The sequence below is a fragment of the Dermacentor andersoni genome, chromosome 9 (assembly GCF_023375885.2).
Source record: "Dermacentor andersoni chromosome 9, qqDerAnde1_hic_scaffold, whole genome shotgun sequence".
In the NCBI taxonomy this organism is placed as follows: Eukaryota; Metazoa; Arthropoda; class Arachnida; order Ixodida; family Ixodidae; genus Dermacentor; species Dermacentor andersoni.
In genome coordinates, this window is record NC_092822.1 from 6,374,463 (window position 1) to 6,401,927 (window position 27,465).

At 47.4% G+C, this 27,465-nt stretch overlaps 1 protein-coding gene and 1 long non-coding RNA gene across 3 annotated transcripts in view; one reads left to right on the forward strand and one right to left on the reverse strand.

Moving 5' to 3' along the window:
• The window catches only part of LOC129383743 (uncharacterized), a 29,928-nt gene extending 10,028 nt beyond the window's left edge, over positions 1 to 19,900 (reverse strand). The window contains exons 1-2 of the long non-coding RNA XR_008611607.1: positions 19,524 to 19,900; positions 7,016 to 7,265 (exon numbers count right to left, since the gene is read on the reverse strand). This is a non-coding gene — a long non-coding RNA (uncharacterized lncRNA). The remainder of the gene's footprint in view (positions 1 to 7,015; positions 7,266 to 19,523) is intronic.
• Positions 1 to 27,465, forward strand: part of LOC126526928 (salivary peroxidase/catechol oxidase-like) — a 92,564-nt gene that overhangs the window by 59,350 nt on the left and 5,749 nt on the right. For both annotated transcript variants that reach the window (XM_050174634.3, XM_055068448.1), the window contains 5 exons: positions 5,368 to 5,577; positions 6,499 to 6,627; positions 12,637 to 12,855; positions 19,910 to 20,079; positions 25,536 to 25,638. In XM_050174634.3, the coding sequence (XP_050030591.1) occupies positions 5,368 to 5,577; positions 6,499 to 6,627; positions 12,637 to 12,855; positions 19,910 to 20,079; positions 25,536 to 25,638 (831 nt within the window). The remainder of the gene's footprint in view (positions 1 to 5,367; positions 5,578 to 6,498; positions 6,628 to 12,636; positions 12,856 to 19,909; positions 20,080 to 25,535; positions 25,639 to 27,465) is intronic.

Below are 27,465 nucleotides of genomic sequence, written 5' to 3' on the forward strand. Positions count from 1 at the left end.
GGCTTTATTCGCCTGCCGCCAAAATCAATAGCCTATATTGAACTCTTGTCTTTCCCACCAGTCCCAGATGGCGAGTGCCTCGTCACTCCTCTGCCCGACATTCCACTACAGTATGACTTTACCGTGCGTCACAGTATACTTACTATTACTGCAAACCGCACTCGCATACCTATCTTTAACTTTGGATTGGCAAAGCAAATTCTACCGCAAGCTATTTGCCTTGCCAACGTTGATTGTCTCGGCGACCATCACGTGGCAGCGTTATCAACCGATGCCTCTTGCGAGCTTCGCAGGCCCATCGTGCCAGCCTCGGCCGCCGATCCCAAGATACAGAAAATGGTTGCAACGGACCAGTCTTCTGCGCAGGCTGAAGACCTTTACCAAGTATTATCGTCCTACAGAGATATTTTCGACTTCGACGATCGCCCTTTAGGTCAGACGCTCGCGGTCAAGCATCGGATTCTTACTGGCGATGCTACTCCTATTCACCGACGACCGTATCGAGTTTCTGCGTCGGAACGCCGAGTAATTCAAAGCGAAGTCAACAAAATGCTAGACAAAAACATCATTGAGCCTTCTTCGAGTCCCTGGGCGTCACCTGTAGTGTTGGTTAAGAAGAAGGATGGCACGTGGCGCTTCTGTGTAGACTACCGCCATCTGAACAACATTACTAAGAAGGACGTATACACGCTCCCATGTATAGACGACGCCCTTGACTGCCTCCACGGTTCCAGCTATTTCTCTTCTATCGATCTTCGTTCTGGATACTGGCAGATTGCTGTTGACGATATGGACAGAGAAAAAACCGCGTTTATCACACCTGATGGCCTATACCGATTTAAAGTAATGCCATTTGGATTATGCAACGCCCCTGCCACCTTCGAGCGTATGATGGACTCTTTGCTCCGTGGTTTCAAATGGTCCACTTGTCTCTGCTACCTCGACGACGTCATCGTCTTCTCGCCCACGTTCGACACTCACCTTGAGCGTCTCACAACTATACTTGATGTATTTCGAAAGGCCAAGCTGCAACTTCACTCGTCGAAGTGTCGTTTCGGCCACCGCCAAATTACTGTTCTGGGCCACCTCGTTGATGCTTCCGGGGTACAGCCTGATCCCGACAAAACTCGCGCTGTCCGAGACTTTCCGGTTCCGAAGACAGCCGCAGACGTTCGAAGTTTTGTCGGGCTATGGTCGTATTTTCGTCGTTTTGTTCAAGATATTGCGGCAATTGCTAGACTCCTCACAAATCTTTTGAAGAAAGGGGTACAATTCTCGTGGGGTACTGCAGAAGCCGCCGCCTTCTCTCGTCTCGACACTCTTCTCTCCTCACCACCCATTCTCGCCCACTTTGACCCTGATACCCCTACAGAATTGCGTACAGATACCAGCGGTCATCGCGTAGGTGCCGTCTTAGCACAGCGTCAGCGTGGCCAGGATCGCGTTATTGCTTATGCGAGCCGCCTTCTCACACCATCGGAGCGCAACTATTCCATTACGGTACGAGAATGCCTTGCTGTAGTCTGGGCGGTTGCGAAGTTCCGTCCTTACCTCTACGGTCGCCCTTTTTCTGTAGTCACTGACCATCATGCTCTCTGCTGGCTCTCATACCTAAAAGATCCTACAGGCCGGCTTGGTCGATGGGCTTTGAGACTACAAGAATTTTCGTATTCTGTGGTCGACATTCTGGCCGCCTGCACCAAGACGCTGACAGCCTGTCGCGTTACCCTGTTGACGACCCTGACTCCTCCAATATTGCCAGTGCTTCTTGCGTATTCTCTGTACCCCAGCTGCTTCATTTCGCCGACGAGCAACGTCGTGACGCCAACATCAGAGCACTCATCGACCGTTTTGAACACTCTGCGGCCGACGCCACTCTACGCCTCTTCGTCCTCCACGACGGTACTCTGTACCGTCGTAACCTTCATCCGGACGGCTCTGAGTTCCTACTTGTCATACCTAAACACCTCCGCTCAACCGTTCTAGAAGAGCGACGCACCAACGGCAGGACACCTCGGCGTATCTCGAACCTATGACCATGTACGTCGCCGTTTTTTCTGGCCGGGTCTTGCCCGTTCCGTACGACGTTACGTCGCCGCTTGTGAAGTTTGCCAACGACGCAAGAAGCCTTCCCAGCTCCCCGCTGGTTACCTGCAGCCGCTCGACATCCCTGCCGAGCCCTTCCATCGTGTTGGCTTAGACCTTCTCGGCCCATTTCCGGAATCTACATCAGGAAACAAGTGGGTTGCAGTCGCGGCTGACTACGCGACCCGCTACGCCGTAACCCGCGCTCTTCCGACCAGCTGCGCAACTGACGTCGCGGACTTCCTTCTACATGATATCATTTTGATGCATGGTGCTCCGCGTCAATTGCTAACAGACCGTGGCCGTACGTTTTTGGCGAAAGTCATTGACGACTTCATGCGGGCCTGCTCCATTCAGCTTAAATTTACTACCTCCTACCACCCTCAAACGAACGGCCTCACTGATCGTTTGAACCGCACCCTTACAGACATGCTATCCAAATACGTTTCAGACGACCTCCGTGACTGGGACCTGGCTCTACCTTACATTACCTTTGCATACAACTCTTCCCGTCTCGAAACTGCTGGCTTTTCCCCGTTTTACCTCTTGTATAGCCGCGAACCGGCGCTACCACTGGACACCGTGCTGCCGTCTGCCACATCTTCAACTAGCGAATATGCCCGTGATGCAACGCCCGTGCTGACCATGCTCGTCAACTTGCGCGCGTTCGTCTACAAGTCTCTCAAGACAAACAGAAGCGACGCTACGACCTCCGTCACCATGATGCCCATATTGAGCCCGGCACCCTCGTGTTGCTTTGGTCACCATCGCGTAAAGTTGGCCTTTGTGAGAAACTGCTTTCCTGCTATACCGGCCCATATCGCGTGCTCCGCCAAGTGACCGATGTCACCTATGAAATTGTTCTAGCCACGCCCACTACGTCCTCCGGTGTGACAGTGACATTGGCCACGTCACCCGACTCAAGCCCTACAACTCTCCACGTGCCTTGGATATTTAAAAGCACCGTGACAGCGCTTTTGCCGCCGGGGGGTAGTATTACGATAGTATCGGTAGATACCCGAGAGACGAGCCGCCGCGAGAACGACGACGAAGTGGGTCGGTGCCCTTGGCGCGAGTGAATGTCGGCCGGGCGCTCTGGCTCCAGTCCAGTGTAAATAGCCTGTAAATAGCCTTTTTCGTCTGTGTCTTTCTACACGTAACAATATGTATATATATATATATATATATATATATATATATATATATATATATATATATATATATATATATATATATATATATCCACGCAAGCTGTGCAAGGTTTCTTATCAGAACGAAAGAAGGAACGGTGGGAAATTTTCTGAGCCCGGTTCCCAACCTACACCGGGAGAGAAAAAGCGGGTGGACAGAGTAGAAAGAAGAAAGAGGTAAGCTCAACAGCGCTCTGGTGGGTTTCTGCGCGTATGACGGCAGGGTTGCCAAATTCAGCGAAACAGCCCCGACTTTTGAGTCGGAACGATTCCCAATACTGTCCTAGAAAGATTGGCCGCCCTATATACACAATGCCTCATGACCTCGAACGTACCGGAATCTTGGAAGAACGCTAACATAATCCTAATCCATAAGAAAGGGGACGCCAAAGACTTGAAAAATTATAGACCGATCAGCTTACTGTCCGTTGCCTACAAAGTATTTACTAAGGTAATCGCAAATAGAATCAGGAATACCTTAGACTTCTGTCAACCAAAGGACCAGGCAGGATTCCGTAAAGGCTACTCAACAATAGACCATATTCACACTATCAATCAGGTGATAGAGAAATGTGCGGAATATAACCAACCCTTATATATAGCCTTCATTGATTACGAAAAAGTATTTGATTCAGTCGAAACCTCAGCAGTCATGAAGGCACTACGGAATCAGGGTGTAGATGAGCCATATGTAAAGATACCGGGAGATATGTATAACGGTTCCACAGCCACCGTAAGCCTTCACAAAGAAAGCAACAAAATCCCAATAAAGAAAGGCGTCAGACAGGGAGATACGATATCTCCAATGCTATTCACAGCATGTTTACAGGAGGTATTCAGAGACCTGGAGTTGGAAGAATTGGGGATAAAAGTTGATGGAGAATACCTTAGCAACTTGCGATTCGCTGATGATATTGCCTTGCTTAGTAACTCAGGAGACCAATTGCAATGCATGCTCACTGACCTGGAGAGGCAAAGCAGAAGGCTGGGTCTGAAAATTAATCTACAGAAAACTAAAGTAATGTTTAACAGTCTCGGAAGAGAACAGCAGTTTACGATAGGTAGCGAGGCACTGGAAGTGGTAAGGGAATACATCTACTTAGGGCAGGTAGTGACCACGGATCCGGATCATGAGACTGAAATAACCAGAAGAATAAGAATGGGCTGGGGTGCGTTTGGCAGGCATTGTCAAATCATGAACAGCAGGATGCCACTATCCCTCAAGAGGAAAGTGTATAACAGCTGTGTCTTACCAGTACTCACGTATACGGGGCAGAAACCTGGAGGCTTACGAAAAGGGTTCTGCTGAAATTGAGGACGACGCAACGAGTTATGGAAAGAAGAATGATAGGTGTAACGTTAAGGGATAAGAAAAGAGCAGATTGGGTGAGGGAACAAACGCGGGTAAATGACATCTTAGTTGAAATCAAGAAAAAGAAATGGGCATGGGCCGAACATGTAATGAGGAGGGAAGATAACCGATGGTCATTAAGGGTTACGGACTGGATTCCAAGGGAAGGGAAGCGTAGTAGGGGGCGGCAGAAAGTTAGGTGGGCGGATGACATTAAGACGTTTGCAGGGACAGCATGGCCACAATTAGTACATGACCGGGGTAGTTGGAGAAGTATGGGAGAGGCCTTTGCCCTGCAGTGGGCGTAACTAGGCTGATTATTATTATTATTATTATTATTATTATTATTATTATTATTATTATTATTATTATTATTATTATTATTATTATGAACCCCACTCAAAAGCGCGCTGCTTCATGGACACTTCTGTCAGTTGCTGATGACGCCTTAATGACCCGAAAACGATTAAAATTTGCGCTCATTTTTAAAGACCTGGGGGTAAGTTCTTTTTTTTTTTTTTCATTTCGGACACCAGCTGATTGCGAGGACCGTTATTCCGTTCTAGAGAAGACCGCAGAAACGTAACGCTCTATGGACTGTTACGGAGGGCACAATTCTTAAATGCTGAGCAAGGACGCTAAACATGCTATTTCAGTCCCGTTAACCTTTAGTAGCAAGCTAGTGCAGCGTGCGTGTGTGTCAGAGAGGCGAATAAGGAAGCATTGTGCGCACGGCTGCAGGCGGATCGTGGAGTGCCAGTTTCAGCACATCGTGTACTCGGAGTGGCTGCCCATCGTCGTGGGGCCGCAGACGATGACTCGCTTCGGACTGACGCCCCGGTCCAGTGGCTCCACCACGTACAATGACAGCGTGGACGCGACCATGCTGAACGAGTTCGCAGCAGCCGCATTCCGCCTGGGACACACGCTCATCGACGGAACCTTCGCCGCGTGAGAGCTGCTCACTCGTATAGCGCTGTCACTGACGCCACCGTCGTGGCACAGCCGTCATTAGTGCGACACTGCGGTCGTGCGCGTCATGCCGGTAACCGACGAGGGCACTGGAAGTCGCGTGATGACATTGAAAGAAACGCGGCATGAGCGAGTTGACATCTTTCATGTCGTCCCCTTTAAAAGCACTCTTTTTCCTTTATGGGGGGAGGGGTATGGCGTAGCTGCGGCTGTTGCTGCTTGGCCGGCTGGTATGTCTCCTTTACATCAGCGTGGCCCATAGTTCTCGAAAAGCTGCATCTTCCAGTCGTCTAACATTGCTGAAAACATAGACACGTGTACATGAAAACGACAAGACAACTCGTATTTCGAATTAGAGCGCCTTTTATTTTTATACGCTTATATAGTTAACACATCGAAGCACGCAAACTATCGTAGCATGTGACTGAAATCCTAAATAAATAATATTTAGTGCGCATAAATCAAGAGAAATTTCAGAGAAAATACACAAATAAGGAGCACATGGCTTCGTTAGCTTCGATAAGAAGTGAAGTGCGAACTGGTAATATAACTCTAGCTAGTATTTAAACGGGCAATAATATGAATTACCCTCATTAAATTTTATAACCAATGCAGTGAGACCATTTATCCTAATGCACATGTTCAAAGACCGTCCTCCAGGCACTTTATAACAGCCTTCAGACCTGCAAAAGTTGACGCGCTTAATTTCTGCAGATCAATAAGTCCCGCTTACTAGCAGCAAGAAAACCGAACTGCGAAGAGCGCACTGCACTTAGCCGAGGGCCGTGAGTACCGACACCTCACGGTCAGGCGAGCCCGAATCGATCATCCTTATCCAGCCGTGACCTTCCAAACGGTTGCGGTTGAAATGTGTGTGAAATTTCCCTTCTGTACTTGCAGCAAATATCTGCTGGGCGGAACCACCTTCGAACTGCAGGACAACTATTTCTTCCCGTTCGAGTTCTACGACGGCTTCCTCGAGCCAGTCCTTCGGGGCCTCATGCAGCAGCGCGCGCAGGCATTCGACAGGTGAGCATGCTCTCGGTATCGCGGGCCGCAGGTTGCTCCTCTCGCGGACCGTCTGCACTCCACCGAGAGAAGTGCGCTCGGCCTGACGCTTGCGGCATTGCTGATCGATGGAAGGCCGCATACACGACTGCACGCAGCTGAGCAAGTCGCAAGCAATTTATTTACCTTGAGCACCCGAAGGCGCTTTAGAAGTGCGTGGGTTTGCACCCAGATTCTGGAAGCGCAAAAAGCAACGTACGTGGTTTTTCAGCAGCCGAGCTAACGAGAGGAATTTAGCGCCAGTGTGCGGCGGCTGGTAATTCCAGTCATATGACGCATATAAAATAAATTGTAGTTGATAAAATAATTTAAGGAAAACCTGTTGAATTGGTGTATAAGCACTGCTTACTTGACTTGCGGGGCAAGATTGGCTTCCATGGCTGGACGGTGTTCAGGAAAGAATGCACGCAGACATTTAGCACGGTGAGCGTGCGTAGTCACGTACACTGAACGCTCTCGACAAGCGCTCGGTCGTGAACGCATTAGTTCGTCTCTCGTGCCCATTGCGCTGTGACAAGTTGGGGAATGTGTTGCGTCGTGGTTTCTAGCAGTCAGTGATTGGCACCAGGCTGTCGTGGTTCGGTGCGTGGCAGGATGCACTGCATTCGAAGCAGACAATTTTTGTTTCTCGGATTGCAATATCTTAAACCTCGAAGAGTCCTCATTTACGTATGACTGGACTGACTAGAGCGCAACTACTCAAGCTGAGGGTTGGCTGCATGGACGTGCGAGAACGTTTATACAGACAAGGACGTGTGTCCAATCCATCGTGTACGTCTTGCGGCTGCTGCGAGACACTTCAGGATCTGATATTGGAGTGTCCCGCTTTCAGTGCGCAACGCATGTCGCTAGTGAGAGACTATCATCTCCTTGGCCTGCGGTGTACGACACTCGACGAATGTACATGTCCCAGTGGTTGTACGTATTGAAGTGATCAGGCTCATCGCGATCTACCTACATTTCCCGAGTTAACTAACTTAAGTTCACGTTTATAGCGTCGATACTATTTCTTCCATTTACCATTCTGTAGTTGCGTCACCTTCAGTGACCGGCCCTACTGTGTGTGATCTGCACTGTGTGTTCTACTTTATTATTTTAGATTTGTCCTATTGCTCTTTCTCTCCTCTTTCCTCCCCTCCTTCCTATCTTCAATATCTTTGTTGCTGTCCCCTCCCTTCTGAAGAGTAGGCAGGCGTTGTGCCTCTTCCGGTAGCAGTTGCCAGCCTGCTCCTCGCTTTCCCTTTCCTGTTAAATGTATATATGTTTTCAAAACAAATAACAATAATAATGACTGCAGGATTATAAATTATCAGCTCGTTTTTCCGCTGTCCCTGACCATGTTCATCGCTCAAGTAGTATTTAAAAAAAAATCAATTTCCAACGGAAAGCAGTCATTTCAGCCTGTATGGTGTAATGCTGTTACAAAATAGTTGATGCTAATATTGACGCTGATAGTGACGCCATTGGAAGATAACGTGTCAGTAACCGCTAGAGGTAATAACGGGAATGGAGACTTAGACTCATCATCAAGTGGCGAGCAATGGAGAGATGTACTCAAAGATAATAGTGGCCGCGGGCAGCGATAGAAAGCGTCAGCATCTTGATGCTTTTTCCCAGACTTGTAGACAACGTCAAAATCGTACTCTTGCAAGCGGACCACCCAGCGACCAAGGCGTCCAGACATATTTTTGATTGACGACAACCAGCATAAGGCGTGGTGGTCGGTTATTACCATGAAGTGGCGTCCGTAAAGGTATGGTCGAAATTTTTGTATCGCCCAAACTACAGCGAGACATTCCTTCTCTGTGATCGAGTAGTTCTTTTCGGCAGCCGTTAATGCGCGGCTGGCATAGGCAATAACTCTCTCTCGTGAGGTGTTATCACGCTGTAATAGTACAGCGCCGATCCCATGGCCGCTAGCGTCGGTGTGCAAGCAAGTTGGTGCGTTCTCATCGAAGTGACAGAGGACAGGGTCGGTGGTTAATGCCTGCTTGAGGGCTTGAAAAGAAAGTTCGCAGTCATCTGTCCAAGGGAAAGCAGTGCCCGACGTGAGCAACTTCTGCAACGGCGACGCCACGGCAGCTAAATGGCTGATGAAGGGGCGGAAGTAGGATGCCAGGCCCAAGAAACTTAATTGTTTTTGATTTTCAGGGCGAGGGAAGCGAAGCATGGCAGCAACCTTGTCGGGATCTGGTCGAACGCCATTTTTGCTGATTAGGTGGCCCAACACGTTGATGTTCTTTCTGGCAAAATGGCATTTCTTGGTGTTGACTTGGAGTCCAGCGTTGGAAATGCGTGTGAAAACTTCGTCCAAACGCTCAACGTGCTCACGAAAAGTTGTAGAAGAAATAACGATGGTCATCTAAATAGCACAGACAGGCGTTCCACTTAAGGCCACGTAAAACGGTGTCGGTCATGCGTTCAAATGTTGCAGGAGCAATACATAAACCGAAGGGCATGACGTTGAACTCGTAAAGTCTGTCTGGTGTTGCAAAGGCTGCCTTGTCCTTGTCCGCTTCGTGCAAGATTTGCCAGTACCCGGATCGGAAGTATTAACTAGAGAAATATTCTGCACCCTGGAGGCAGTCAATGGCATCGTCGATTCTTGACATCGGATATACATCTTTGCGCGTGATCTTGTTAAGGGCTCGATAATCGACGCAAAATCGTACAGAGCCGTCTTTCTTGCGAACCAACACAACAGGAGACGACCAAGAACTGGATGATGGTCGTATGATGTCTTTTTTGAGTATGTCATCAACGTTATCCGCAATGATTTTCCGTTCTGCGGAATACACGCGATACGTGCGTCGGCGTACAATCGAACTGTCTTCGTAACAGAACTGCTTGTTGGCCTAGTTGGTGCTTGCTAAAAGACATGTTCTTTGCCGCAATTGAACACACACAAAAGGAGGAAACATAAAGACAACACGGGCGGCACTTCCAACTGATTTAATTTGGGCTGTGACCCATGAATATATATACACATACACGCATGCGCTGGCTGTTCATAGATCTATGTTACCAGCGGTCAAACAATCTAGTTTCTGGTTTATAGAGCCCGATAGATGTATCGCTAATGCAATTTGTACCTTTCTTTTTTATATAGTAAGCTTGTGCAAACCACGGTTTCCTGAGATTAAGATTCTTGGCAGAAGTAGATTTCAAACAGCACGTGAGCTGATGGAAGCTTACTGTATAAAAAAGAAAGGTACAAATTTCATTAGCGATACATCTATCGCGCTCTATAAATCAAAAACTAGATTGTTTGACCGTTGGGTAACGTATATCTGTGAACAGCCAGCGCATGCGTGTATGTGTATATATATTCATGGGTCACAGCCCAAATTAAATCAGTTGTAAGTGCCGCCCATGTTGCCTTTATGTGTCTTCCTTTTGTGTGTGTTCAATTGCGGAAAAAACATGAACTGCCTTCGGTTTCGATGCGATGTACTGCGACGGAAGTGCGCCCCAGAAGGTTGGAGTGAACGTCAAATAAGGCGCTGTGATTTTGCAGGAGTGCCAAAAGGTCTTCTTTCTGCGCAGCAGCCAGATCGGGATTTATCGCGGCCGTTAAAGCAGCGGCAGCAGTATGATCATCAGTTGTGCTAGACAAAGGTGGTGATTCGGTGTGAAGCGGTACCAGTGAAAGAGGTTCGGTGTCAGTAAAGCAAGTCACAGTAGTGCCCTGGGAGAGCACAACTGGCGAAGAAGTAGGGTTACGAACAGCGACGAACGCTCTACCGTCCTGAAACCGCACCAGGCTAGGAGTAAGGCTAAGCCCACCAGAAATGCAGTGACCGCTCGGCGCAAGGAAGACATCACCATTAAGAATAGTGTCGGAAGTCAGTGTAAGAATATGCTCATTGCCTGCGGGAATGAACAGTCAGTAGACGTGACGAAACGTAGGCTATGAGCATCGACAGCGGACGAAGATTCAGTGTCCGTCATATGGATAGTTCGCTGACGGCAAGAGATGAAAGCTGAGGCGGAGGACAAGAAGTCTCATCCCAAAATCGTCGCGTAGGTACACGAAGACAGCACAACAAACTGAATGTGGTGAAGGATGCCATCAATGTAAACACGCGCAGTGCAAACAGCGGAGCGCTGAACAAGAATTGCATTAGCACAACGAAGGGGAGGGCCATTATACGGTGTCTTCACTTTTCGCAATCGAGAACGCAAGTCATACTAATAACGGAAAGGGATGCACCTGTGTCAACCAAGGCTTCAGTTCGGACACATTCATCAAACACCAGAAGTACATTTGACGGGCGCATCGGAGGAGTGTCACGTTGTCCAAAGGATGCAGCTTTCCCTCCTGAAGCTGCACCATTTAGTTTTCCGGGCGGTGATCCGAGTACGAAGTAGCCGGTCGAAGAGGGGAAGAGGAGCGCCGCATCGGTGATGGAGAGCGACGACGCAGGAAACGCAATGAACTGGCAGCGTTGAAGTCCTGCGGAGATGGGGAACGTCGAGGATAATAATTGTAGTAAGAACGCCGACGTTGTGGTACAGGGCCAGAAAACTCATCCCTTTCAAACCCGTCATACCCACGTCTTCCATCTTGCTGATGGCGTCGGCAAAACCTTGAAATGTGGCCACGGATGCCACAGTAATAGCAAGCCGGTCGAGATGGGCTCCATGCGTTGTAAGACAGAAGAGGTTGTGGTCTTGTAGTGATAGGATTCAGGGGCACGTGTGGTGCAGGTGCCTGTTGTGGTGGCTGCTGGGAGGATGGCACTATAGAGACCACCTGAGTGTAAGTTGGCGGAGGGATAGGGTGCGAGCTCGGGACTTGCGGGCAGGTCACGGCAACTATCTCTTCCCTCACGATATGGCGTAGGCCGCCACCAGGAAGCGTCAGATGGACCTCAGGAGGGTTTGACGAAGAATTGGCGTGCAGTTCCTCACGGATAATGGAGCGAATCAAGGTACGTAGCTCGCTGTCGTTGGAAGCCTTGAAATCAGATGTGTCAGGGTGTAAGCGGAGCATATGAAGCTCATCGAGACGCATGTACTAATGGTGTCTGCGACGGTAGTGGGTTTCAGCACTGTAAGAGGATTGAATGCCACAGTCCCAATACCCTTGAGCAGGTGGCGTACACGGTCACTCTTTGCCATCGAGGTGTTCACGCGGCAGCAGAGGGCGAGGACGTCCTCTATGTACGAAGTGTAAGACTTGCCCGACTGCTGAACACGCTCAGCAAGCTTCTTCTTGGCGATATCGGAGCGGACAGACGAGTTCGCAAAAATCTGGCGTAGGTGGTGTTTAAACGTGCTACAGTTGACGAAATCGAGCTCATGATTGTAAAACCAAGTTTTCGCAACGCCTGTTAGGTAGAAGGCAACGTGAGCAAGTTTTGCTGATTCGTTCCAGTGGTTAAAGTCACTCACGCGCTCGTATAGCTCCAAGCAGTCTTCAACGTCGCGATCTGGAAGCCCAGCAAACACCGGTGGATGCTTCTGAGGGGTGGTGACTGTCCAAGAAGGGGTTCCCGCAGGAGCAGGCAAGGTGCACGTCGGGGTATTGGTTTGCTGGTCTTGCGGCATGGTTGAGTGCAATTGGTAGAGGCGGCGACCCGAGCGGAGCTCCAGGGTTGTAGCGTAGGCGAAGCTGGAGAGAGACCAGCAGCGAGAGGACGAAGAAACAGGACAGCACACTCCACCACTTCTGGGACAAGGTATAGGCATCCAGTCTCTTCTTTATTCTCACGAGTGAGTGCCCCACCACCAGGCCCTGAAACGGTGATGATGAGTATGTACAGGTGAGAATATGAAGCGTATGAATAATGCTCACAATATATATATATATATATATATATATATATATATATATATATATATATATATGTACAGGCTGTTGCCATAAGCCAGTTCAATGTCAATACAGGGAAGGGGCAGGCAGGAAATAGGCCATTGGGAGTGTAGAATCGACAACGTTTCAAATCGACTTCTTTCTTTCCGCAGAGACGTGACCGATGGCGTGACGAACCACCTGTACCGATTACGGAACGAAAGCTTCGGCCTCGACCTCGTCGCACTAAACCTGCAGCGCGCACGGGAACACGGCGTTCGACCCTACGTGGACTACTTTTACTTTTGCACGGGTGTCAATCTGACGTCGTTCGACGCCCTCAAGCAGTACATGGACAACGATTCCGTCGAGAAGTACAAGGTGCTGTACAAGTAAGCGCACATTTGGTCTACTCGCGTGTCTCTAAGAACTTTGAAGGCATCAAGGAATGAAATCTTGATTTCATTTCATATACTGATATGCGATTTAGAATGTTTTACAACTTTTGAAGCTGCGTTACCGCGACATTTGGCTGTCAGATAAAAAAAACAAATGGCATGAAACACACAACAACAAAGCCATGTTGAGCTTTCTCACACTGATGTCCTCACTGCAACGACAAAAGGAGGCAGTAAGTATGGATGTTTTGTTTGCTGTACATGCTGCATAATAGTATGTTTTGCCTTCCTCTGCTGTCACGAGCGTTGTCCGCACGCACACTATAAGCGTTCCTGTAGAGCTGTTGTGTGCGAGCTTTGGTAGCTGAGCGGTAAACGTCACGCTTGCGTTACGTGTCTCATATTTCCCTGGCTGCTGACGCCAACGGCTTCTTGTCCGTCTCGTGCACCATCAAGGTTGACATGTCTGCGACGCCACGCCGGCGTTGTGAGGTGTCTGGTAGTATATAGCATCCCCGATAGGAAAGTAGCGGACGCGGCGTTTTCAAGAAATAAAACGCAAGCAAGGCAGATGACGATTATTGTGGTGTGACAGAGATACACCCCAAGGGGTGTAACTTTGCCTAAGACGTTTGCACCCTTTGAGGTGTAAACGTCTTATGACCAGGTCATAACTTTGATGAACTTGAACTGTACATCACAGTCAAATTTCCGTTCTGAACAAGAAAGAAAACACAAAGAATCATACCTTATCCATAAGTTCAAGACATTGCACCTAATAGGCATAAACGTTTCAAAGGCAGCTTTATAATCTATTCGCTATGCTAGATTTCAAGCTATCGGCAACAACACTTAGTCTGGTTGCTTGGTGGTTTTTTCCACCTCCCGCCTTCCCCGTGTTTTCTCTAGCATCCGTATAGTAATACGTAGTTTATGGTCGTGGGTTTTCCCTATTTACTCGTTTGGCTAACTTCGAGCGGCGACCTTCGTGTTTGTGCGGCTGCATATGTTGTGGTATAGGCTGGACCGCGATCCTGGGTAGTGAGTCCCATGGTGGTGAATACAGCGGTGGAAAAGGGGGTGGGGCACCTCTCTGGTATCCTTGATGTTCGTGCAGTTTGCGCCCTTGTGGGGAAGTTTCGAGCCTTTGAATTTGCGCTTTTCTGCAAATTGTAATCCGTTCGTCAAGCTTGTTGAAAAGCCCAGTGGAAGCCACAAGGTCGTTTGCGGCAAATTGAGGCACTCCTAAAGCTAAACTGGTATATTTGCGAAGCGCCGTTTCTAATTTCGAGTGCTGGGCTTTGGTGAGTGATTGATATGCAAGTTTGTAGAACACACGGGAGTACACAAGCGCCTCAATAATCCTTCGAAGTTCTTGCTGCTTTAGTCCTCTGTGTTTATGTGTTACTCTATATAGCATGTGGTAAATCTGATTTAGTTGTCGGATTGTTTTTTTTTTAACCATACTTTGGCTCTACGGTCATCCTGAAGGACAAAGCCCAATATTTTGACGTTAGATCGGCTTGGTATTTGGGTGCGTTCGATATGGAGACTGATGCTTTGGCGCTGCTCTTCCGCTCGGTGGCCTGTTTGATTAGCTACTACTATGAACTCGGATTTTCTTGGAGAACAGTTAAGCCCAATATCGTTCACGTATTCGTGAATGGTATCTAGCCTGACTGGATCGTGTGCTTCTGTTCTCCTAGAAACCCCTTGCAACACCATATAGTAATATCGTCTGCCTAAATAGTGTGTTCGAGTAGTGCGATGGGAGAGAGCCGGGCCGGCAGATCGAGCAAAGCGATATTAAAGAGAGTGGATGATAGGATTTAGCCTTCAGAGACTCCAATACTAAGTGGGCACGGCGCTGAAAGCTCTCCACTAATTTTTATAGAGCAACCGGTAAGGAAATCTTCAATATACTTGTGGAGGCGGGCGTCGGTTCGTAGGTTCAAGAGGTTCTTGAGTATAGCGGAGTGCATAATCGGGTCGAACACCTTGTTTATATCTACACCCGCGATTACTCCGCTTTGCACGAGACTGTGATTTTGATACACATCTTGAGATACGAAGCATAGTATCCTGAGTGCTAACGTGATCTAAAGCCTGTCATTGGGTTAGGAAAGGTACTACTGTTTTTCAAGTGCCAGTTCAAACGGTTAAAGCCCGTGCGTTCCATCCGTTTGCTTACAAACGACGTTAAAGATATAGGACGTAGGTTCGTGATACAGTTGACCGGTTTGCCGGGTTTCGGGATTGGTATTATTATTGCCGTTTTTTACTCCTCTGGAAGGATTCCGGATTCCCAAATATTGTTGATGTATTCTAAATGTTCCTCTAACTGAGAAGAGGGTAAGTTACGAAGTGTACTATAAGTAATCCCATCTTTGCCAGGCTTCGTGTTTCGTTTCAGCGAAGAGAGAGCCGTATGTAGCTCAGCTAAAGTAAACGGGCTGTTTATGCCGGTTGTGCTCTTTTTGACTGACTCAGTTGGGTAATCCGGAAGTTGTCCTGCATTTTGGTCCAATGGATAGAACGCCTGACGAATTTCATCAGCTGTTTCTTCGCGTGTCTTGCCAGAGCTCCTTATCTTGTCCATGGTGTGTCGTGGTTTTCCTTGGCCCAAAAGTGATCTCAAGATATCCCAGACTTTCGCAGTAAATTGCCGTTTAGCTTGTCACATGTTTCTAATCAGTTTTCGGTGCAAAGTTTTTGGGTGTGTTCTCGCGCTTCTAAAGTTATTTGCTCAATAAGCTTGCGAAGGCCATGATTTTGTTTATGTCGCTTCTAATTTTGCACTAGCCTGTGTCTTTTACCCATAGGGTAAGCAGATAAGAGTCTATGTGTGGGTTTTCAGCAATGCGCGCAATCTTTTCGGTGTATTCCTTCCTCGTCACGCTAATATTCTTCACCCATGACTGTAGGTCCGGCTGTTCGTCGGCCTTGTCTAGGCCTAATCAAAATCGGGGCCAGTCGGTAAGTTGTGTATGGGAAGCTGCGTCAGCAAGGCGAGTCTTAGGGCGAGGAATGCTTAGAGTAACTTCAATGATGTCATGGTCACTTCCAAGATTTTCATGAAGATTCACTTAAGTTACATTGCCAATTACGCGGTGCCAGCTTAAGTCAGGGTTAAAGCCACGTTCGACACTGTTTCCTTGGCACGTAAGGTCAGTTTTATCATTAAGGAACGTATGTATACTTGTTATCTTGCATTTTTCATTCGAGGCGTTGCCTTGCTTTCGTTGTGCGCGGGTAGCCCCATATGTTATGTGTATTGAAATGGAGATGCCCACCTATGCCCAGCTAAATGCCCAGCTATAATGATGTCTTTGTCCTTATGTAGCTCTGTGCACGTGTCCAACCATTTCAGGGAAGGACAGTCAAGCGTTGGGACACAGTATACGTTGACGATCAGAACGTCATGGCTGCCGAAGCGGCATTGTGCACTAACGTGCTCCTGAGTCGAATTGTTTATGGAATCGATCTGTGTAGCTAGAATATGTTTGGCCACGTGTGTTACAGGGGTAATTGGAATGGTAACACCCTGTGTAACCCTTTTGTCTCGTTTAGTAATACCGCCTTGGATCAAGTGTTCATATCCCGGTAATGATATAAATCCACAAGCTTCATGAATTAAAAGGATATATATTTTTTGCGTTTTTCAGTGGATGAATCGTTGTAAGAGAGCCTTCTTCTTTCGAAGGCTCCGGTGATTACACTGCCATATTACTAGAGGTCGATTAGGACTTGCCATATTACAGATTGGCAGAGGCGGAGGCGTCATCAACCTTGGATAGCGTGGATGTCTGTGCACGAGCAAATATTTGCGCTTTGGCTACTAGCTGTTGAACCACCACATCAGTGCGTGCGATTTCTTGTTTTAGATATTGCATTTCAGCCTGTATCGTGCGAATCACCGCAACCTCATTTGCGATCGTGAATGAGGTTGCGGAGGTTGCGGCTGTTTACTTTAGCCCTTAGAACATGGACTGCTCGTTCAAGGTGCTGCATGCTTGTTTGGTCCGGCATGTATGATGGTGTTGTAGATGGTGTTATAGGGCACTGAAGAGCTTGAGAGTACGAGTAATGAAGAACTGGAGTCCGTAAAATAGAACGGGTAGACTCTGAGGTGTTAGGTGATGGTTGTGAGGAATTAGTCGGTAGGTTCGGACGGATTGGCTCATGAACATCAGAGGCTAGCTGGCTCTTGTCATTTCTGGGATGTTTTGGCTTCGGAGTGGTGGATTGCTTTGCGGCTTCAGACGGCGGGCTTCCGTTTGGAGATCTTTTTCTGATGCTTTGGCTGGTGCTGCGACCGCGGCTGAGACTGCGGCTGCGACTCTTCTGGCGATGCACGGTGAAACGGTTGCAAGTGGCAATGGACATAGAGATTCATACAATGCCAATAGAGGTGTCTGGCGTCTTGCTTTTTATTGTGACTCTTGTGTCCTGTTGACGGGGATGGTGTGTCCCTTGTGACAACTCAGTGAAACAGGACGTATACTGGAAGGGCATGGTGTTGCGTAACCGTCGGCGACGGAGCTTGGATGCTCGCGAAAGCGCCGCGCGGTCCGCTTCTTGCTGGGCAGTCTTTCGAAGTTGGCGAATGTTCACCTGCGCAGTTATGGCAGTAGGGGAAGCACTCATGGGGAGGAGGGAAGGGGGTTATGTTTTGAACACGGGAAAATGTTCTAGTGCAATGGTAACACATGCAATACGTCGAACGATTTGGGCATACGTCAATGCGGTGACCGAGTATGAAGCAGTGCAAGCACACCGAACTTCTTTGTCGAAATCGGTAGAGGCGCTGGACAATACGGTTAATGAGCGCAAATCTGGGTAAACGTGGGCCTTCCACCGTCAACATCACGCTACTGGTCGAGCCTATCCGGCCAATTTTCAGGAGTTTCGCTTTTTCTACTTCCACAATACTCGGCAGCTCTTCGTCTGAGACCGAGGCGGGTATTCTATGTGCGACGCCGCGTGCGTACACTGGATCAGCAGACACGTAGGTGTTTGTCTCGTAAGCTGCATGGCTGATAGTGCTGCTCTTCAGTTGCGCGAGCTTGTCGGCAGCAGATCGACGATAGGTGTCAACGGCCACGAGGTTTTGCGTGATGCGGATTTTGAAGTACGTGTCGCTGCGTTCCATTATGCCGAGTATCGTCGCCGAGCGGATAGCGTTGCCGAGGGTACCGACGTCGATTGCGACAAGGTTCAAGCATGCCGTGCAGCGTGGTGGCTTGTTGCTGGCGCGGCGTTGCACCAATGGTGCGCCACTGGCCGAGTGTCGCAGCGGACGCCGCTGCTTGCTCGCCTTGCATGCTTCGCAAGCCCATGAACGCGCGTGGCGTCGATTTGGCGTCCAGCCAAGCACTAGGCTTAGTGGCCGGCGGGCGGCCAAGTTGCTCCATTAACTGCGCAGAAACGATGAAAAGTTCATCTCACAGGATGGTGCGTACCTTAAGACGTCTTCTTAACACAAGTTTGGAGTTCTATCGGGGAAGGTTCCGTTGATAGGATGAAAACTTCTAGGAGCAGATGTGGATCCGTGCTGATTCGGCGACCGCCCTGTTCCGAGCTCCAAGTCGGAGATAGAGCGTCTCCGAGCGTTCTGAATGCGACGCTCTGAGGCGAATGTGTTTAGAGCACTCAATTTAGTCCAGCTGAATAAAGCGGTCTGGAGCGCTCAAACACGACCACCCGAGTGCACCTTTAATTAAGCTCCCAGAGAGGTCTGAATAAGAGTTTGCCTTCCTATCCAGATATTTTGAGAAATGCGAATACACTGCAATAAAGGAGCTCGACCATATGGCTCTGATTCTGGAGTGGTTATGCGCGTAGTTGTCTTGTTACTTTTAACAAAGGATGCACGTACGTTCGTGGCCATAAGGCCGGTAAAAAATTTGTGACACGAAATTTAAGTGACCGTGCAACTAATCCGTTTGCTACCGCAATCTCCGTTGGTGGCGGATGAAGAAGGATCAAGGAGGTTCATTTCCTTTTAAACCTCCTTGGGAAGGACATGCGGGGGTCACGGCAACAGCACAGGTTCACCTGCTATAGATTTCGCTGCGCGCCGAAGGAATAAAGCAGACAACATTTTGAGAATAGCGGTGTTTCGAGAAGACCTAGCCATGAAGACGGTGATACATCCTACATTGAAACGCGAGCCTACTTTCTGGATATACCCATAGAGAGCACAGGATTGGCGACTGACCAGATTGTCACGCGCTCAAGGAGAGGGACTAGCGAAAACGGACACAGCACGAGACCGCCATTTACTAAGTGAATTGAGGCGCATCGATGAAAGTTTTAAAGGCAGTTATGCCTTGTGATGCCATGTAACCATGGGAAATTTCGAGTTCCTTTTCACTTGAGCGTTAAATGACGGGCACATGTATTGTTGCTATTCTGAAAGCATATAAACGTGAGCCGTCAGAACGCATTAGCATCATTGCTCTTAAAACGCATCCGGGTCTCTTCAACTCATTCTGCCTCGGACGCTAGAGCTTTAAACCAAGTCGGTTCTTCGAAACCCCTGCTTCACATTTTTTTTTTTTCATTTGTAGGCAATGCATATTAACATTCATTTTAGCAGCGGCCATGCGTACTTCATAATTGACTCTGCAGTCTACTCTGCTCAAGCTGCTTCAACTTACCTCGTTTGCATAGCCAACATTCACGGCTCCCGTCCATTTGCGTGGTTGGCGGTCGGAACAAGGACGCCGACGCAAGTGGTGCTCGCGTTGTGAGGCACGTTTGCCCCACGCCAGCTGTCGTGGGTCTGTGAGGCACACGTGCCGTTCACCTGTATACTACCGCTAGCGGCAGTTGTGCTGGTTATCAGCTCTGTTCGCTGCGATAATTATGCAGTGAAACAATGGAAACTACCTAAATGTCCTCACTGCAAAATATAAAGGCTTTCAAGCGCCTCATTCCTTTAATAAAGTGAATAGCTTTCTTGAAGCCTTGGGCTTTTCGTTCGCACTGACTATCATTGTTGATGGTTTCTGCACATTTTTTTTTTTCGCTATTTCCTTTTCAGAAACGTGCGGGACATCGACCTCTTCACAGCCGGCATATCAGAGTTCTCCGTGCCGAGCGGTGTAGTGGGGCCTACGTTCTCCTGCATACTGGGCCACATGTTCCAGCGGCTTAAGTACGGTGACCGCTTTTACTACGAGCACGGATCACAGGCCGGATCGCTTACGTCAGGTGAGCAGCTGAATGGAGACGCCATTTCAAGAGAACGAAGAGTGTCGTTGCAGCACGGTTGCTATGCATTGACACGTAGCCACAGAGAATGAGCTCTCGAAGGTGCAGAGGCACGACTGTGTGGATGAAAGCAGCATGCTGCGTAGCCAGAAGCAACCATCGCTGCGCTTTCTCGCGCTGGCATTTGGCCAAAGTCGCACACTAAGCACGCCGGCATTCGTTGAAACAGTTCTGAGCTCGCCAAAATGTTTTAAATAATGACCGCAGCAAAATCACCAAAGATACTGCAGAAACATTTTGAGGCCTACGAGTTTAAACTTTCGTGCTATAGCGATGACACAACTGCGACAAATGATCTATACTACTACTACTAGTTCTACTAGCACTACTAGCACTACTACGAGTAATAATAATAATAATAATAATAATAATAACCATTCAGTGACATTTTAGTATTGTGCCAAGGAACAGCTATGGAGCCTTCGTACTGGTGCACTCAAAAAATAATAAGCGAGACAAAATGCACAAACAACACAATTGTGGTAGACGAAATAATGCGAGGTGGAGAAACAAACAGCGAAATAGAAAACGACGAAGCGGGCGTAGAGGGAAGTTACTATTATGCAACATGATTGTCTACACTGATACAAACCGCAGGAAATGAACTCTGAGATATGTCAATACAGGCAGGATACTTAATACATTTTCTTTGGGATCGAGCCATAGGACAGTCTTCAATGCAACGGGGCCGGGCAGAAAATGCGATATTTTGCATGGTATACTTTTGAGGCATGGAAAATTGGGTTTGATAGAGAAGCTTTGGACGATATATAATGCCATTTACCACCTTATAGAGGAACAATAGGTCGGAATAATTACATCTTGATTGTAGAAGTGCGAGTTGAGATATACTTGAGAGGCCTGGAGTATGGTCACCAGAACGGCAAATGTGGTGCTTGAAAATAGATATCAGTTTATTTTGCACGCCTTTAATGGGGTCAAAATTCGATTTGCACGTTCAGCCACAAACTGGTTCAGTAGTGCAAGGCACACAGTAGAATACGATTTCAGAAAGGCAGCAGGCAAGCCACGAGATACGCGGCGAGCATCCGAGCGCGAAGGGCACGTCGTGGCGCGTGCTTAACGTGTGAGGAGAAGTTGAGCGTTTTATCGAACACCAACGACTTTCACCCGCCCTGGTTGCTTAGTGACTATGGTGTTGGGTTGCTGAGCATGGAGGTCGCGGGATCGAATCCCGGCCGCGGTGGCCACATTTCGAAATGCGAAAACAGCCGTGTACTTAGATTTAGCTGCACGTTAATGAACCCCTGGTGGTTCAAATTTTTGGAGTCCCCCATAATGGCGTGCCTTATAATCAGATCGGGGTTTTGGCCCGTAAAACCCCATAATTTAATTTTCCTAACAATCCATTATTCCATCGACCCACGGAGCGTCGCGAAGCGTTTGGCGCGCACAACTCGACGCCTCGGAAGCGTTCGAGAGCAGTTTCTGCACCAGAGAGAGGGTCAGTGCACTTTTGAACACTGTTGACAGTCTTAAATAGCTTTAAGTCGTCAGCATATAGAACGAATTAGGAGTGTCGAATTGCTAATGAAATGTCATTTATGAAAAGTAGAAAGAGAATAGAGCCACGAACCGATCCTTGAGGAACTCCGCTAGTGACCTCATATATAGGTAATAAAAATCTGCCCATTAATGCCAACGAAACGTCAGCTAATGGTTAGATAATTGGATACCACGGCAGTAAGGGAAGAAGGCATGTCCGTTTTCCTGAGCTTCGTAACCAGAAAAGCATGGCAAACTATGTCAAATACTCAGGTCAAAGCGAATAGCGTCTGATTGGCCCCTACTATGTACCACACTGGAAGCATGGTCATAAATATGACCAAGCTCGTTATTGTATAGAGCGTCCCGATATAAAGGCATGCTGTTCATGAATGAAAATGTTCTTATCACTGACAGAAATCAGGGATGCAAATACAGATTAAAACACTTTGGATGCAGCGCAGAGGATGGATATAATCCAGCATTTCAGAATAGTGGCTTATATCTATCCTCTGCGCTGCGTCCAAAGTGTTTTCATCTGTAAACGGGCAGTTATTGTAACTGCACTTCTAGCACCCAATTTGTGTACGGGAACTACCCGTGGTACCTTCCAAGTGCTAGGAAATGTATTAGACTATAGGAAACTGATGAAGATTCTGGTGAGAACTAGTATGCTTCCGTAAGTCTTAAGCAGTGCGTAAAGGATACTGTAAGCGCCACAAGAAAGGGAATGTTTGAGGCTCTTCATACACTTGAAAACAAGGTCTTCGTTGACTGATAGCCTGAACACTGTACCAGACTGAGAAGGAACGTTACTTAAGGTAGAAGTATATTTTACACCAAATACAGTACAAAAATGTTCTGCAATGACATGAGCAGTGTTCGAGACAACATCGCCATTTTCATCAACAAGGCGTCATCTTCGGCGTTCTTTTCATTCTTTAGAAGCGTGAGAGCGCACGTAGCTCCAAGAATATTTTGGATTACGTGTCATGCGATCTTCAACACGTTCAATATGGTTGTATTGATCATTGTTATAATAAAATGTGCTAAGACAACGACAGCGCCTAAATTCAGGATTCCACTTATCTAGGCCATTTTGCCCCGCTTTTCTGTGTGCACGGCCTCTCAGTTTTATAGTCGTTTAGGGTTCTTTACAAAAACCAATGAGGGAACTCTGACCTTTTGAGTGGTTTTGTAAGTATGAATATAATAATAACAACAACAACAACAACAACAACAACAACAATAACAACAATAATAATAATAATAATAATAATAATAATAATAAATCACTTATTTAGTGTGGCCAGGAACAACTGTTATGTCTAAGTGCTGGCACACGTGTACATAAAAAGATAGCAGGGGAATATAGGTAAAAAAGCAATCAATAAAGAAAGTCGCAGTTTCGAGCGAGAGGGGGAGCATCGATTGCGATATAAAATTAGTAGCGAGTTATACGAAGTAATGATATTAGGTTTATCGGCCGTACAGACTTGTAATCATTCACTTACTAACTAAAGTAACTAACATGGTGTCACGTGCACACAAGCAAACATGAACACATCTCACTCGATGACTGCGGAGACGGGCTGTCAAAACGCTGGAGGTAGGAAGCGCGGGAGCAGCAGCGAGCGAATGGACCTTCGTGCGGCGTCTAGCTTCAACGCGAACGAAGCGATGAAAACACAGCGCACGGCACACTCGGTTCCCGTCGCAGGTCGCCTTCAAGATAGTGCAAGGTAGTCCAAGACAGTGCTCCCTCCGCAAGGTAGTACTCCTTTCCTGCCCGTTTTCCTCCCTCGCGCGCGCGAGGTTGACCCGCCATTGTTGGCTCACCCTCGCACGCTTTCACTCGCACTTACAGCTTAGGGCGCGCGGCGAAGATGTTATCGCCCTTGTACTTTAACGGAACATCAGGGCGACGCCGACTGCGATGGCATAAATGCGCCTGGAGTGTCCATATAATTGCTATCGCAATAAAGCAACAATCTTGAAGAGTGTACATACAAGAAGGCTTGAGGGGAATATAAAATAAAAAGGAGGAGAATGGCAGTTGAACAATATGTGAAACTATGACACAACGACGCAATGCTCGGAAAAGAACAATGACAGCGAGTTATGAACAATATTGAAATCATAAAAATAAGCGTTAAAAAGACTAAGCATTCTTTGGACGGTTCAGTGTTGGTGATGACAGGCATGAACATGGAAAGGTCTGTGTTCTCTGGTGATCTTGTGCGGAATAGGAAACATGATACAAGAAAGGAGTGCAAGGCAAGTGAGGATTAGATGAAGGAGTTTGAAAAGAAACAGAACGTCAGCACTATTATGCCGGCAGCGAAGTAGCGGCAGTGAAAATAATCCAACAGTGCTAGAACAAGGTCCAGTGTCGGTGTTAGCAAAGCAGTGGTGATATATGCTTAGAAAATTGTTCCGGACCTGTTCTATAATGTCACTGTTGGATATAGAAATGTGATACCAGATGACGGAAGCGTATTTGAGCTGGGGTAGAGAGATGGTTGTGTACAACTAGCGGATAAAAGTGTAGGAGAACAGAATTCTCTCGATAGTCTGCAAAGAGAGCCAAGAGGGCGCATACCCCGCATTGCAGCGCATTTAGTATAAGCTGAAAATTTTATGGGTGTATCAGAAGGTACACCGAGATCATTGATCTCAGACCTTGCGTGACGGTGCAGAATTTACAGAATAAGAAAAAGAATGCTTGCAATTTTCAGAGTGAAAGTCATGACTTTGGTCTTAGCAGCATGCTAGCTGATGTTACTAAATTTGCATCATTTAGGAAAAGAAAGCCGGTGGGACTGCAGTATGCGCCAGTCATCACGAGTATGAATTTTCCTTAAAATTTTGATGTCATCGGCGTATATAAGGAAATAATAATTCTGAATTCCTGAAGAAACATCTTAAAGAAATGTTATAACGGTATGGTCATAAAACTGATCCTTGAGGGACGCCGCTACTTGCCATGTACAAAGAAAACGTTTGGTCATTGACCTTAACTGCGGTCATTTGCTCGTGTCAGTGAAAGGGTCTAATTACATCGATGTACTTGAAGGATATGGTATGCCGTAATGTTAGGAATTTGGGTATTTAGCGCACTTCAGTCAACATTTTTGTTATGCGAGGGTATTATGTACTTTCTTTTCCTAGCGTTAATTTTTAACTTGTCAGAAAACAATTCTTTTTTTTATTTTGATCATCTGTGCGTTTCTGTTGCTTTCAATTCCTTCTGAATTATCACCTGCTGCAATGTCAATGTCACCTATGTCAATCACCTATGTCAATAGTAAATAGTAAGTACAATAGTAGTAGTACAAAATAGTAGTACAATAGTAAAAAATGTCGCGCAGTGTAGGACATTGGGTGCATGTGGTTTGCAACATCCTCTCATAAGCCGCGTTTACATGAATGCGACAACTGGCGCATTGCATCGCATTGCATCCATGTAAACGGGCCTAATGCGCTAGGAAATCGCGTCAAATTAATGCGCCAGACCGAGGTGGATTGAGACGAGTAAGTCGACTTTCGCAATGCATGTAAACGGGATCGCATAGCACTAGGAATTCTGGGAAATTGAATGTGCTGCTGATGCTCGCCGAGCTGCAGCATGACGTGGCGCCGGAAGCGTCGGATGCGCCGCCTCTCGACGCGCGACACCGCGCGCGCCGCCAAGCATAATGCGCTACACGTAAACGCTGGTGCATCGCATTACTCGTGATGCGCTGGGAAAGGTGACGCGCTACTGGCGCATTCTGTCGCGTTCATGTAAACGCGGTTGGGAACGAGGTCATGCGCACTTTACGAATAGCTCTTGACGCGCCGTGACCATGTATATACGCCACTGCACTTTTCTGTTCTTACGCTCGCAGCTCAACTTGATCAGATCCGCCGAATATCCTTCGCCAAGATCATCTGCGAGAACACGGGCGTGCTCGCCGTCACTCCCAACGTGTTTCGACCGGTTGGTGTCGGGTGAGTTCCCGCCCAATGTGCCTTGCTCTTTTCCGCTTCTACGAAATTTCAATGAGTTAAGGACGTGTTCTTATGCTTTAGGTGCTCGGAATAAGATTTGCAGTGAAACACCACCTTTTTAATCGCTGTACGTGCCGCGGCATAGGAACATGTGTTTACACACGAGGCGTTTGCGGTTGATCATGACTACATGCAGGCAGTCCACTGCGATTACGCGTACATAGGAGCTCTAACTGGTAGCGCCCTTGCTTTAATAAAATGCGCATTACCATAGGACGCGAAGCAAGATAGTGCTGCGACATCAGAAGTGTACACGCGGATTACCTCGCTCACTCACGGTCGGGGCTACTCATATCCCATTGGTATCGGACCTGAACGTCTTATCCTTTTTTTTTTCATAATTCTGTATCCTAATCTGTAAAACAACTCATTCATTTATGACGGACAATTCGTTCCTTTGCCAGAATGCATTGTTCGCGCTACACGCGAACTCTCGGTTCCCTTACTGATGCGCTGATATTTTTGCATGGAGTGGGGCGTTACCTTTCCATCTGCACAAAGACGCAGTTTGCTCCATACAGCAGTACGTCATTATGTTCAGTGAATGGAGTTAGCGCAAGCCCCTTTTGCGGCAGCCAGAAAGCACTCGGAAGGCGTCGCGCAGCGTCTGAACCGGTAGGGACACACGTCGCTGCTCCCCATACGGACCGCTGTAAAAGGCCTACAACCGTAGGATCCGGCATACAAGACCAACTCGATTATAATACAAGGCCGAATGCTAGGGCCGCCATGGAGAAGGGGTTAGTTATGCCTGTATAAACGGCAATCATTATGCTGATGCAACGTACACTTTGAAACCTGTGTGAAGCGACGCTTTCTAAAATGCTCCAAGACTTGTGCACCGTGTGCCTGTCCGACAACGTGCGTAGATACCCCCCCCCCCCCACCCCCCAAGTGACGCACGTCTCTAAGGGCACTTTTCGTTTGATCATTTATGTAAGGCACTGCTTGATTAATGTTTAGCACGTTCTGTATTTTATGTTTCGTACTGCTGTTATAGATGCCTACATCGTTGTGTAATAATGATTGTGATTTAGTTCTGCATTGTGCAGCCTTTGTATTTCATTGTCTGATTGCCTGTCAATAAGTTAATTACGGCTAATTATTGTTCTTGTTTGATGTATTTTCCTGGTTTCTTTTTATCTCTCTTGCACCTCCTCCTTTATGCATTGACAGTTTCTGCTTGCTTTAATTTCCCACTACTGCTGTTATTAAATAGAATATTAACGATTGTAATTTTGTCCATTTTTGTTCTCGTCTCGTACTTATTTGCTTGCAAACGACTGCCGTTCTCTTATTGAGTGCATTTGTCTCATGTCACGTCTTTCGCTTGACTTCTCGACCCCCCCCCCCCCCCCCCCCCAACGTAATGCCCTGTAGAGGGCCCCTAAGAGTAAAATAAATTATGATAATGGACCACGCGAGCGCGTATCTGTTTGTTTTTCGATACTGTTAGTCCCGGAAAGGGCCATTACAGGAGTGTTAACACAGAGCGCAGGACATAGTATGTGTCACTTTCATGTAAGACAGTTTAGCACAACAAAGCATGAGCGCGGCAGTATAGAAAAAGTAGCGCACGCGTGTTTCTCATAATAAGCAGTAAAATTCAAAGTAAAAACAAAGAAAATATTTTACATTGATAGTTAGGACAAGATATTGCACCGTAAATAATACTACACAAGAAACAGTAAACTGAAGTTCGGATAATGAAGTGATTCAAGCAGCGTTAAAAATTCATTCACAGAAGGGGATGTTACCACTGGGTCG